Below are 14,095 nucleotides of genomic sequence, written 5' to 3'. Positions count from 1 at the left end.
TTATATTATATTTACTCCTTGAGGAAAAGGGAAGTGCATTCTGGCAAATTCTAGCTGGACAGTTAGGCAACGTTTAAGAGCAGCGCTATTGCTGCTTTCTTCCAAGTGTGGCAAACTGAAATGGTGGATTTAGGTAGTGGGCTGGGCTGTGAAGCATTTTCTCCTGTTTTGCTCTGACTTCCACAATAACTGCCCATGTCTCAGCAATGACTCCTGGGCCAGGAGAGTGAGGCAAGTTGTACATAGGTGGGGGTAAGAGGGGCGGTGCACGGAATCAGAGAGGCTGACCTCCAGGAGGGGTGCTGGGGACACACAGGCCTGGGGACTGTTTCCCTGAGACATCAGGTGGTTTTCACAGTGAGGAGGTCAGCTGGGGTCTTGCTTCTGGCTCCGAAGAGGAGGTGGCAAAAGCAAGGAGACATTTGACACAAGTAGTGTCTCGGTCAGTTCCAGATGGGGAGGCCTGGCCAATGGCTCTCAGGCCCGTGGGACACCAGTCACACTTGAGCCTTGCACTGAGGATTGGTGAGTCTGTTCCAGGAGGCCCAGTGCTGAGGTTTCCTGATGTCCCACACCACAGGGACATTCTCCGACTGTGCTACATTCAACGGGTCAAGTCTAGTATCTTCCCGACAACAGAAATGGCACCAAGGAAACAAGCAAGAAGGGAAGCCCAGGGGCACTCGCTGGCACCAATGTACAGTAGGGTATTTGGTTGCTGAGGCTGTGTTTCCAGAAAGTTCTGCACCACCGCTCACTGGGTAGGGGATTTTTCTCCTGGAAACAGTGATGAGGTATACATGAACATCTCAAGAAAAAGGAGCCCCTGGGGACAGCTGTGCAGAAAATAATTAGGTGGCTCTGGAATTCAGAAGTCAGGCTGTCCCTGCTCAACCTCTGGCTCTTGTATTTCCAGTTTTATGAATGGATTATATAGACTTTGGGCTTCTCTTCTGGTGATGGGGTGCTGGAGAGTTCTATATTGTCCACCAGGACATTCTTGTCTTCCAGCCGAATAACCGTGGGCTCTGGGGCGGGATCTGGTGTGGGGTTTTTGTGCATATGGGGCAAGTTAGCCCAGCTGATGTCCATGTCTTTGAAGGCGTGGAGCATGAACACACCCAGGATGATGGTGACAAAGCCAGAGAGGGTACCCACAATGTCCATGGCGGACATACTATGCCACTCCTTGAAGAGGATGACGGTAGAGGTCATCACCACAGAGGTGAAGAACACGTAGTAGATGGGGAACACCAGTGAGGTGTTGAAGATGTCCAAGGCCCTGTTGAGGAAGTTGACCTGAGTGCTGAGTGAAAGGGCCAGGATGAGGGACAGGATGTAGGGGAGAGGGTGCCGCACCACTGGCAGCCCCTGGAAGAAGTTCTTGATGGTGATGCCCAGACCCTTCACAGCAGATACAGAAAAGGCCCCGATCACTGAGCAGATGATGATGTAGACCAGAATGTTCCTTTGCCCATATCGGGGGGCGACGATGAAGATGAGGATGAGGCAGAGTACTAGCAGAAGCACGGCGAACACGATGTACCCTGCAGGTTGGGGAGAGAACCTGAGTGATGGAGCAAGTAATGAGCACCCAGACCCCCACGGCAACAGGAGGTCACAGTAAAGACCTGGGCTCAAGAGTCAGAAAACAGGTTCCAACTCCAGCTTCTTGACCTGGTAATAACTTGGGCAAATTATAACGAACCCCAACACCATGGATCTCTCCTTTGTAAAACAGGACTAATACGAGGTCCATTCTCATTGGGCTTTTTGTGGAATCAAATAAGATAAAGCATGCAATCAACTGAATGTGTCACCCCTAAAGTCATATACTGAAACCTAATCCACAATGTGAGGGCAGAGTCCTCACACATAGAATGTGTGATCTTCTAAAGGAGACCTCCAGGGGCTCCCCAGCCCCTCTGCCACACGAGGACACAGTGGGAAGGTCATCCACGAGTCAGGGAATGGGCCCTCACCAGATACTGGCTCTCTGCTGGGTGCTGGTCACAGACTTCCAGGCTCCAGAACTGTGAGACATGCTGTTCTCAGCCCCCCAGTGTACGGCATACTGTTACAGCAGCCTAAGCAGGCTGAGACGATGCTTGCAAAGTATTCAGAACATTTAAAAGTGATGTACGCTTACACGTGGAATATAGAGAAACCAAACAGGGTCAGATAAAGGAAAACTTAAAACCCTTGAAAGCTGACGACATAGCGAGGTGTATGGGGTGGTAAGGGGAAGGATGAGAACAAGGTGGGGAGCACAACGGGCTATGGTGGAGGACGATGGGTGCCTTGGTGGCAGGAGCGCTAAGATCACTACACCCAGAGAGGGGGACCTTATACTACCAAAATACCAACAACAATGTAGACTAATTTTACCTGAATTAAAAAAAAAAAATAGAACGCTTAAAAAATGGCATCCATAGAAACCAGGCCAGAAACCTGTGAGCTGGCCTTGGTACCAACCCAAGCTGTTGGAAGCTGCCTTCTCCCCCAGAGGCAGCATCGAGCCCGTACACCTGCCACCGCTCTGGCTGCAGTGCCCGCTGGCTCACCTGTGTCTTTCATCTTGGACGCCATCTCCATGATGGTGGTGACCTTCTCCTCTTCAGGTGCGTGGATCACCATCACTGTGCTGCCGGTCACACAGATCACACAGCCCAGCTTCCCCAGCAGGTTCAGGCCCTCGCCCAGGAAATAGGAGGAGAGGATGGCGCTGCACGTGGACATGGGGTGAGGCGTTAGAGCTGCCACATTGGCCTTAGGGTCCCAGACAATGGGACTGGGCCAGTGCACTGGGAGAACACGCCAGGACAACCTCCCCTGACATGTGGATACTTTTCTAGACCCCAAAATGTATGAAACAGAGACTTAATTCATGGAGGACTTCAGGTGCACTGGAGAAATCAACATGCATGTGGATTTCCTTGTTTTAGAAACTGGAAGTATCCCAAAGCAAAAGAGGTAGAAGAGCCTTCAAAGGCACTTGAAACAAAGCTTCCAGGAAGTTATTATCAGCATCCCCAGTTAGTTGATGGGGAAACTGAGGCTTGCATGCTTTGGTGACTTGCCCATGGTATCACAACTACAAAGACAGAGCTGAAGTTCAAGATCAAGGAGTGCTGGTCTACAGCTCAGGCTTGTAACTTCATGCCTCCTCTCAGGACAGCCAAACATGAGATAATTGTGGAGGCCCTTCTGATGCTCTGTGCCTGGCCTACCCCTTGTGGCCCAGTCCAGCCCCAGGGATGTTGAAGCCATGGGCAGTAAGCAATCCAAGGGCCCATAGGTGTGGACAGCAACCCACCTCCTTCTGGAGCTGGAACCCTCCACCCCAGTCTCTGATGGCCACCTACCCATCTGGCAGTTCCAACCCTCAACAAAAAAAAACAGTCTGAGGGTTGACAATTACCTTATGAGGACACTCAGCGCTCCCAGGGGTGTGATGACCGTTGCAGGAGCAAATGCATAGGCCCCGAAGTTGGCAACTTCTCCAGCAGCCACTGGGGAATAAAGGGAGAGAGGAGGCTTGTGCGGTCCCCACACCATCCCCAGCCCATGAGAATCTCCAGTCTGTGTTCAGTCGTCAATAGGCTGCCATGCCTTAGCAGCCTAGGGCATCTGATCAGAAACAGGCCTGGACTATCTTGAGCCAATTCCCCTGTTTCACACATCCCAGGGAAGCTAGGCCAGAGACCAAGCCACATGACATACTTGTGAGTAGAAACCTTTTTGCCCTCCAGGCCTCTTGGCCTCTAGTATGGGCACATATAAGTACATTCCATGGACTGCCAATGCATGGTCTGTCCCTTCAAGGTGAGCTCTAAAAAGCTCAAAGAAATAGACATAGTTATTGGTTCTCCAGGTACCAATGGGCCTGTGGAACTACTTTCTCAGAGGAACTGTGGGAAGTCTAGACTGACGGTCAGGATAGTCCCAAAGGGTCCATACTTTCCCCATGTGGGTTATCAGGGTGCAAACTCCTGCAGGTGCTTTTTCTGTCTCTGCTGGTGAAGCATGAGCTGGAATGTGTAATGCCGGCTAAGACGGGCTTCAGATCTGACTGAAGCACCATAAATGGAAGATTAGCTAACTTTCCATCTGAAAGATTTATAGCAAACTTTTCATCTGAAAGAATTAGGACTTGAAAGCTGCATGTGTGACTACAAATTTGGGCAAATTTTCAGTGGCAGGCCAGCCAGTGCATTCTAAGTGAGCCAAAAATAGGGAAGGGCCTGAGGGGGCCCAGCCCCTCCCAGGGAGCTGTCCAAAGGGATGCCCGGGTGGCTAGGTCTCCTTCGGTTGCAAGGAAGTTGAGAATCACATGTTTCTCATTGACAGTTCTGTCCAAATCTGCTTTGCCGATAAAAGATGGATAAAGTGACCTGAACCAGGTAAGATGTTCCACCTGTAAAGACGGTGGTTCCCCCCAGAACTGTGGGCCTCAGATTCCTACTTTGCACCACAGACACAGTCATGCCCTATCCCCCTCCCATCACCTGGCCTCTGCCTCCACAGTTCACTGTCGTCAGTAGAAAGAACCGCTTACTGGTGAGAAATCCAGCCCACCACATCGTGTCCTTCAGGTAGCCATAGCCTCCGTCCACTGTCGGGAGGAAGGGACAGAGAGTTAGTGCTTGGCCATGCTTTCTCGGGTGCCTGCCCAGCTGCTTGTCCACCTGTCTCTAAAGAGTCAATGTATGTTGTCCTCAGAGAGTTCTTGGAGCTTGTTGCCCCGGCCTCTCCTGGGGGAATCCAGCCTCTCCCAAAGTTTGACACCACATCGATACGCTGCTGTCCCTCCCCACATGTGGTTCCTGACCTTTCCTCTGAGCCCTGATGCAGAGCTAGCAGCTTACTTGACATCTCCTGCCTCTTCAAAGACATCTCAAACGGTCCCAAATGGACTCTTGATTTTATTTTATTCTCCATTACAATTTTACTCATTTGCCACACAAAAACATGTGTTTGACAACATCATACCTTAACATGTGCACATACTTTTTTGTCTCCACCTGAGCTCCAGGGCATCCTATCACAGGTATTCTATCCATCTCCAGCCCTCCCCCCTCCTCCCCACTGAAAACCACCATCTCTGCACAATGTAAGAGTTCTTTTTGTTGTGATTTGTTTGTTTTTGTGGGTGATTTATATTCCACATATTACAGAAACCATATGGCAGTTCTCTCACTTTCTATTATATTTCACTTAGGATCATCACCTCAAGGTTCACCCAAATGTCATGATTTCACCCTTTTATATGTCTGGGAACTGTCAATTTTATATCATCAATCCGTCAAGTGAAATTTAGCCATGGTACCTCCATATACCCAGTGACTTAAGCCAGAAACCAGAGCATCATCCCTGCTACCTCTTATGCCTCCACCTTCTGCATCCAGCCCATCCTGCTGATTCTGTCTGCAAAAAAGAATCTCACTGTGCCCACCTCACTGCCACCACCCCCACCACCAGGTGCCACCCTGCTGACCTGGGAGAGGCTTCTTGGCTGCCTACGGTTCCTCTGTCCCACTGTCTACCTTTCTAATTACCCCCTCTCAGGGCAGACTGGGGGCATTTAAGAATGAAGTAGATGACGTTGCCCCCACCTTACAGCGGGCCAAGGGCTGCTCACCCCTGCCCACTTTTTACTACCAGCTACGCTCAGGCTTTGAGTTCTTTAAAGAGGATGATGAGCTCTTTTCAGCCCAAAGGGCTTTGTATATTCTTTTTCCTGTGCCCAGAAGTCTCCTTACTGGAATTTGCCTAAATCTATACTTTCTCTAAAGGTCCCTGCTTAAATGTGGCTGCCCCGAGATGCCTCCTTGAGTCCTTCATTCTCTGTTCTATCCCCTTGGGGGTCTCTTTCATAACACCAGTTCTTCTTGGCACTTATCACTGGTCATTTGAAATGGATCTGTTTATTTTCTGCCATGCCCCCCTAAGAGGGGAAGCCCCACAAAGCTGGGGATTGTATCTGCTTTGATCCCTGGTGCAAGCAGTCAGCACACGGTGCTATCAGCTCTGAGGATGATGATGAGGATGAGGAGCTTTCTGAAAACCCAAACACTGCGTGTTGCTGTTTGGGACAGTCCTTTCATTAAAGGTTTGCATTGGTTCCTATAGCGTCAGAAACTGCCATAAAAGTGAAGAGCCTTGAGATCATTTTATCTGAGGGTTGAAATCTCAGAAGTTACTGAAATAGCAGACTGGAGGGGAAATGGATTCCAGGGATGCTGTCATTCTGTTGGATTGTCGGAAAAGTCATGATATATTTTTTTCTGTGTTTTTCAAGCAAAAATGTGTGATGACTTGTCCAACAACCCAACAAATGATCAGTGGGACTGTCCTGTTCGTCACCTTGATATATGCAAGCAGAGCTTTTCCTGGCACTTTGGGCATTGTTTGGCATCTCAAAAACACACTCATGAGCAGGGCAGCATCACCCACTGTGGCTGACATCATGCGGCTCTGCCAGCTCTCTATTTCAGGCTCCAGACCTGGGTATCCAACTGCCAGTCAGGTGCTCCCACTTAGAAAACCCCGATACCATACCAGTGCTTACTCAGGGTCAATCATTTTGCCAAACGCACTTCACATCTTCACAGCCAACCTGGAGATGGGAACTATTCTTATCTCCATTTTACAGGTGAGGAAACTGAGGCACAGAAAAACCACTGCTCTGGCCCAAGACCATATCACTGGGAATGAAGGCACTAGAATTGGAGCCCCGATAGCCTGCTTCCAAACCCCAAGTCCCGCAGAAGCTTGACCTGAACATGCTCACGTGTGAACACATCACCATCCCAGCAACGGCAACTCCTGCATTTTCCATCTCAGGAAATGGCCCCAGGAGCACACTGCATGCCCAAATCAGAAAGCTGAGTCACCCTGGGCTCCTGGGCTCCTCCTGCTCTTGGAGTCAGGCAACACCAAACCCAGTCAGTTCTCCCTTCAGAAACCAGGTGTGGCCTCCACCACTTGCCTCCACTGTCGCAGCTGTTTACCAAGTCCCAGTTCTCTCTTCCCTCCGTGGCCTCCCACCCCCCAGTCTCGTCCCTAATCTATGTCCTGCCCTGCAACCATCCTGCTTGCATCATAAATCTGATGGCGTGATTCTCCTGTCTGAACCCTTTCTGTCTCTTCCAACTGTGCTCAGAACCTGAAGCCCAGTTCCAGGACACTTTCTCCTTGGGGCCTGACCCTACCGCCACCACTCCCCAAGCGTAAGTCATCCTGAACTCTGCTCATGCCATCCTGAACACTGATATACTCATGCTCCCTCACCCCCTGCTTCTGTGCTGTCTGTTCTTTCTGCCAGAACATCACAACCTCACTGTCCCTCTACCTCATATCTCTTCATCACTCAGGTCTCAGCCTCCGGGCCACCTCTTACAGAAAACTCCCCTCATCCCTCCAAATCTGAGCTTTGCAAGCCCTTCCAAAATTCTCCCACAGCATTCCCCAATGACAGTGCTTCACGTGCACGGACCCAAGGCCTACTGATCTCCCCTACTCTCCCCTGCACGCCGTCAGGCTCGTCATCCCTCAGGTCTAACAGGGTCCCGGCATGAGGCAGGCACACCCTGCATGATGATCAACAAAACAGTTGTCAAGTAAAATTCCTTGTTTCAAGAACTGTTTTGTGAATACACATCTCATCTGACAAACAAGCAAATCCCTGTGGACAGAAACTTAATGATTCTTTAGCAGCCTGTAGAGAGCTCAATTTCATAGTAAGTGAGGGCACCCCGGTGTGTGACTTCGTCTGGGCAGGGGCTGTGTTCCCATGTTGCAGTTCCTTGATGACACTGGGGTGTGTGGGTGAGATGCAGAACCTGGGCCAGACCTGGAGTTTCTGCTTCTTGGCTCTGAGGATCTGTCCTCTCTGCATGCCAGGTAGCTGATTATGTACCCAGGAGCAACTGGGCGGTAAGGAAGCTCTCCTGCTGGTGTGGAGTCCCACAGGGTTGGCCAAGAGCCTTCTGTGCCTCTGGGCCAGGCTCCCACACTGCAGCAGTGCCCCCGTGCAGGGGATCAGCCAAGCCTCCCCCCAAGAGCTTACCAGCCCGGGTGGCCCCTGTGGCCACCAGTCGTTGAAGGCCCTTCTTCTTGAGGATGACGCTGCTGCCAATGAGGAAGCTGGAGAGGATGGCCAGGCCCAGGCCAACGTAGAAGCTGTAGCTCTTCCAGAACCTCTCCTGCCAGCTGAGAACGGTGCCATTGCTGGGTGTCTCAGAGCTGGGGTCCCTGAGGATCTGGCACAAGACTTGCTGGGAGGAGCAGTAGAGGCTGATCAGGGAACCTGAATGGGAAGGCCGTGGTGAGAGAGGAGGCTAAGCACATTCTTTTGCTTTTAAAATACTGTTTCAGACCCCTGCTTTGGCTACAGCAGAGCCTGGAAACTTACCAGCAAATGATACAACCTGAGCATGCGCAGAAATGTCTAACCTTGAGCTGTGCCAGAACGTCAGCTAGAGCTGGAGCTACAAATGCAGAGGAGGAGGGCTACCCAGACGTGAGGGGCCCACCGACAGAAATTCAAAATTGCACTTATCTGAAGAAAAGCCCCATCAGTGTCTCCCTCTACACATTGTCCTGTTACTCCTCAGTGAACTTCAGCCAAGTTCACACTGTCCTTAGCCAATAAAATTTAACTCCTTTGTTTTCAGTCTTGGTTCCCCAAACCTGTATAACTTCATTTATCTTAATTGGGGAGGCATATTTGAGCTAACCTCTGGCCTCCTTGCCAATTGATTTGCAATAAAGCTGCTTTCTTTACTCAAAACCTGGTGGGTATCTTGGTGTTGGCCTCTGTGCAAGCCTTTGGCTCGGTGACACAGGTTGGGGCTTTATGTACGTGAACTGACCCAAGTCTTATAGCTACCTGCCAAATAAGTCTTGCCTTTATTTCCCACTTCATAGATATGGAAATGGAGCCCATGAAAGGTCAGGTACTTTGCCTAAGGACTCAGGGATTGTCTGACTCCCTATCTCCAGTGTGAAGCCACCAAGCTCAACTCATGCCCACAGGACCAGCAGGGCCCCCCAAGCTCTCACACCTCACAAAATCCAGCCTTCTGCCCTGCACAGGGATCTCCCCCCAGCCTCTGCACCAGGCTGCAATAGCTCTGGATCATGAAGGAGTCTCCCCTTCCAGGGTCCTCTTCATTCCATAGCCCTAATTCCCCCCGCAATAGGAGACTTCTGGTGGGAACATGAGTGCTTGGAGTTGAACAGTTCACAGCCTTGCTAGACATGGAGATGACTAAACATGAGCACCCCATTTATTGAACCTTACTTCTTAGACCTCTGGGGTGTGGCTGGGGACTTTGGGGATGATGTGCCCACCATCCCAGACAGATCTGTCTTCAGTTTGCTTTCCAAGTCCTAGACTGCCTGAGAGCCTGAATCAGCCAGCATGCCCCAGAGCCACAGACACAAACACCAAGGACAACAGGATAAACATGGGCCTGAGAGGCAGACCCTCATGAAGAGTGAAGCTGTACAAAGTCAAGGAAACAGCACAAAGCAGAGCCATCAGCCTCCAGTGCCAGCACCCACATGGCTCCCTCTCTGGGGCTTTCTGTGGGCATTTCAATTTCTCTAGCAAATGGGCACAATTACCACGTCCACTGTTGTAGGTGGAGACACCTGAGCCTTGAGAAGTTCAGCAACTGGTCTGAGGCTACAATGGAGCTAAGCACTTAAGCCAGATGTTGGACTGCAAGCTTACCTAATGCCAACCCATGCCCGTAACCACCACCCAGCCCCTTAAAGCAGGCAGCAAGGGGTTGGGGGAAGGTCAATTGCCCTCTTTGAGGGTTATTTAAAAGATGAATTCGCTATCACATTTAAAAATCATATCTTCCATGAAAAATCAGGTTTTGGGGAGGAGGAGGTTTTGCCTGCCTTGAGTGACATAGGACATGCTCTGTGCAGTCCCCCAGAGTTCCTACTGGCTCCCCGGCACTTTTATGTGCTTGATGTCTGCAGAGAGTTGAGACTATGACCTTGCTTGGTAGAAGGACTTTATCAAACTGTCTGTCACAAAGACCCAGGCTCCTTTGGAAGCCTGGATCAGCAACTTTTCCTTGGAACAAGCCACAACTCCAGTGCTAGCAGGCCCCTGAAGCCCCAAGTCAGGCAGCTCTGGCTTTGGCATATCTGCAATACAGGGGGGCACCATGGTGAAACAAAATAAGGGCAATGTTACCTTTCTTTCTTGGCACGGAGCATAGAGAGCAGCACTGGGAGAGGTCTTGGAAGCAGCCTGTCTAACCCTTTTACTCTCAGCTAGGGAGAATGAGGTGCTGGCAGGGGAAGGACTTACTTGAGTGACACAAACACCTGGTGCAGAGCTGGGTCTGGATCCCACCAGAAACACTCCTGTGTCTTTTTGGTAGGGAGCTCTCTTTCCGATACCAGTGTCACAATCGGGAGATGAGACAAGAAGCCAGCTCAGTTCCTCATCACACTTGTCCTGACTGCTCACTCCTGTTTCTCCAGGTTGGACAAGAGTTGAATCCGGGGAGTTCCCGGGGTTCAGGAAATGAGCCAGAGCCTGCGAGGACGTGGGCCAAGGAAGGCTACTCCCAAGAGGAAGGGCAAGTCTGTTCCCACACCCTGCCCCGCCCCTGCTCTCCCACTGTGCCTCTCCAGCAGGCAGAGGCAAAGGGCCTGGTGTGGGTGTGGCTGTTTGCTGGAGGCCTAAAGCACCCAAGGGGCTCAGCACCTTGCATGAGCCCAGTTCTCCCATAGGGGTAAAAAGAAAAATAGTGAGGAGCAATGGTCAAAGGAATTCCAATTCCCAAGAGGATCCTCAGCTGAAAGAAGGCCTGATGCCTCCTGCTTCTCTTTCAGAATATTGCTACACCAGGGAAACAGATTCCTCCGTGAGGGAAGGAGAGGCTGAAAATGGGCTGCCTGGTTCATCAGGAAGCCAAAGCCAGCCAACACCCAAGTGGCTGGCTTTGAAGCCTCATGGGAGAAGAAATTAGAGAAACAGAGACACCCCACAGGCTGTAAATCCAACAGGGGGTTGTATATGGAGATGCTCCTAGGAAGGAATGGGGCCTTATATTTATTTCCAGCACAGATTTTAGAAACCAAGAGTCCTCGCTTTCTATCCCATCCCCCCACTGCATTTCCTCGAGCAAATCATGAGATTCTTCAGAACCTCCGTTCTGTATCTCCAGGATGGATACGCGGAGGCAACATGTCCACCTCTGCTGGAGTTAGCTGAAGGGTGAAATGATTTAACAGGAGGAGAGGCCTCATCAAGCGCATCACGCGCATCATGGTAAGAGCTCTGTGCAGCCAAAGGCCTTTCCTTATCTTTTCCTGACATTGTCCGTTCTCTCTTTTTTCTAAAAGTATGTATGGGTTTGGGGGCGGTGGGTCTCTGCGCCCCTCTCCCTTGTCTTTCATGCGCCCCGCAGAGGCTGCCAGACCTGGGAAGATGCTAACACGGGAAGCAACTTTATATTTAAAAAAAGTGCGGGGCGTCCGGCAAGATGGCGGCGGAGTGATGTGCTGGCTGGCTCGCCTCCTTGGAGGCGCAAACTAGCCTGCAGAGCACAAAGCCAAAACCCTGAAGAAACGGTGACCACCATAGGAGCAACAGTTCATCAAAAAGGCTCTGCCTCTGTGCAGAGCCCCCTGTGGTTGCCAACGCAGGGCACGCGCCAGGACGCAACTCCCGAGACCCGGCACTGCACTGGATAAGGGGGCGCGCAGAGCTGGCACCCAGGACAGAGGGTGCACTGTTGGGGAGCTGCAGGGATGGGGTGCAGCGCTAGGATTACTGGCTTAAGCCTGAGGCCCTCAGTACAGCTGGAGCCTGAGGCGGCGGGAGAACCAGGCCGGACCACCCTGTCTCCTTCTACAGGAGACTCCTACTCAAAGCCCAGGCTGGGATATTCACAACACCTGCCGCCCCCACCCCAGGGTTGAAACCAAAACCACAAACAAACCCGCTGGTGGGCGACCTGCTGCAATCAGTACTACCCTCCCCCACAAAGTCCCCTTTACACCCCTCTCCGCGGGCTACCACACCTCCAAAGATGGGAGAAGTCACCAGAACTCTGCTGGCCCCTTCCTAGGAGGAGTCCCACAACAGGGTGGGGGACAACTGGTGCTGACCCTCTCCCTCCTTCTCTTTGGGGGCTCCTGGCAGGAAAGGCCGCTGGGAGGGGAGCGTGCACGGGATCCCACCCCCCTCCTGGGTTGCCCGCGCCCCACTGTTCCCCGGTCCCCACACCCCCGCCCCCTGCTGCACGCACCGTTCTCGCAGCTGGCATTGTCGGCCCGCAGCTCCATGGGGTCCTGGGCGCGCGCGGCGACGCGCGGGCTGGCGGCGCTGGGGCTCCAGGCTGCGGAGCAGGTGGCCGACACGCGAGAGGCCGCCGGGGTCGGGACTCGAGGGTGGGGAGAATGACGCGCCCCGAGGGGAGGGTCCCCGGGGAGGAGTCACCCGGCGTCTTGGGCAACTCCGGGGCCGGGGGCCTGGCGCTGGCGCTGCGCTGCCCGCGGAGGGGCGCACGCCCTCCCCGGGCGCGGAGGCTCCGGGCTGGCTGGCCAGGGAGTCACCGCCTGCGCCCCGGGCAAGAGGCGAGGGGCGGTCCCGGGCGCCGCTCCTGCGCGGCGTTGACCAGCACCAGTTCCGTCCCCAGTGACAGGGTGATGGGCTGCAGCAGCGCGGGAGAGGGGGCAGGTTTCTGGCCAATGTGAAGTAGTTTACAGAATTGATGGAAGTTAGAAAACTTGCAGTACAAAGAGCTCCATACACCTGTCGCCAGCTTCCCTCCTGTGGACATTTTGTATAGGAATAGAAAAGCCATCTTTTAAATACTCAGGAACTTGCCCCCAAGGTCCCAGAAGGAATGGAAATAAATGTGGGGCCTGCGCTGCCCCCTACCCCCAGCCTGTCCTCCAGGCACGCCCCCCCTTCCGGCTCCCCTTTTGGACTTTCTAGCTTACAGGACCTGGGAGGATGAGGTTTCCACACGAGGCTTCCTCTCACTGGCTGGTTGCCTTTAAGCAAGTCATTCTCCTGTGGGACCAGTTTCTTCATCTGTCGCATAAGACACACAACCTGGGTGTGCGTGAGAAGGTGTGCCTGTGTTTGTGGGGGGCACCTGTGTGTGTGTGTGTGTGTATGTATGTATGTATGTGTACCACTTTGTGATCCTGGGCGAGGTGGGCAAGGCAGAGGTTAGAAGGAAAGGGAAGCCACAGCTATTGCCAAGGGTGACCCCTTCTCAGGAGTACTGCCAGCAGCACACAGCCAAGGTCATGGATCTCTAGCTCTGAATGGATGTGGCACCAGAGTTCAATGGAGGGGAGTATCTCTCGGACTAGTCCTAGAACTAGTCCTAGAACCCAGAGAAGTCAGAATCTACTGGATGAGACTTAAGAAAAACACAGTGTCCGTGCTACCTGAGAGGGAGGGTGTGAACTACGTTGTCTTTTCTTGTACAGAGGAGACCCCACTGCTGGTCAGACCCAGTGGCCGTCTCGGAGGCCAGCTGGGGTACAAACCTCACTCTATTGCTACCTAGACTCAGCTTCTCTTCCAAGGACCTCAGAGAAGAGCTGTGGGATGGACTGGCCTTTTGAAATCAGAGAGTGGATGTGTAGGTTACGGTTCCATTGTGCCAGAGCTGAGCCCAGATTTCAGAGACGGAAGCACAGGTGTTCCTTAATTCATGGACTTTGTATGTGTCTGTGAGCTATGGGATCAGGGCCCAGGCTCAGGGACGGTATTGAGTTCACTCTGGGCTTTGAGACAGGGCTTTTCAGACTTGGGTGAGCTTTAATCTTAAGGCATGGGGCTGAGATGGAAAGAGCTGGGATCCACTGGAGGGCCTTGCACACCCTTTCTGGGCCTCAGGCCCCCCATTTGTTCTAGGAGGGGGCGGAGCGCCCCACAGCTGGTGAGGAGCATGCTGGGAGCACAGACATAAAGAGCTCATTGAAGGGCAGGCTCCTTCTGTCCTCACAAAGCGCTTTTCTATCAGTCACAATAGCCTTGTCAGGCAGGTAGCAGGGCCTGCAGCATTGTCTCCCCAGAAAAGAACGGAGTTCA

The 14,095-nt window shown here is 52.4% G+C and overlaps 1 protein-coding gene across 2 annotated transcripts; it reads right to left on the bottom strand.

Moving 5' to 3' along the window:
- Positions 1-918: 918 nt before the first annotated feature.
- On the bottom strand, positions 919-12,342 carry NIPAL4 (NIPA like domain containing 4; the record flags this gene model as incomplete). 2 transcript variants are annotated; one of them, XM_084243775.1, is made up of 6 exons in its annotated part: positions 919-1,547; positions 2,565-2,725; positions 3,422-3,512; positions 4,559-4,615; positions 8,072-8,311; positions 12,291-12,342. In XM_084243775.1, the coding sequence occupies 6 exons, from the start codon at positions 12,325-12,327 to the stop codon at positions 919-921; spliced, it is 1,215 nt and encodes a 404-aa protein (XP_084099901.1). The 2 variants fall into 2 exon arrangements, with proteins under 2 accessions (XP_084099901.1, XP_084099900.1); XM_084243774.1 differs by lacking the exon at positions 4,559-4,615 and having other exon boundaries at positions 12,291-12,327.
- Positions 12,343-14,095: the final 1,753 nt, after the last annotated feature.

This window comes from Talpa europaea (assembly GCF_964194135.1).
Source record: "Talpa europaea genome assembly, chromosome: 9".
NCBI classification, from domain to species: Eukaryota; Metazoa; Chordata; class Mammalia; order Eulipotyphla; family Talpidae; genus Talpa; species Talpa europaea.
Note: the sequence above shows the minus strand (reverse complement) of the source record. Positions and strands in the feature narration are given on the sequence as shown.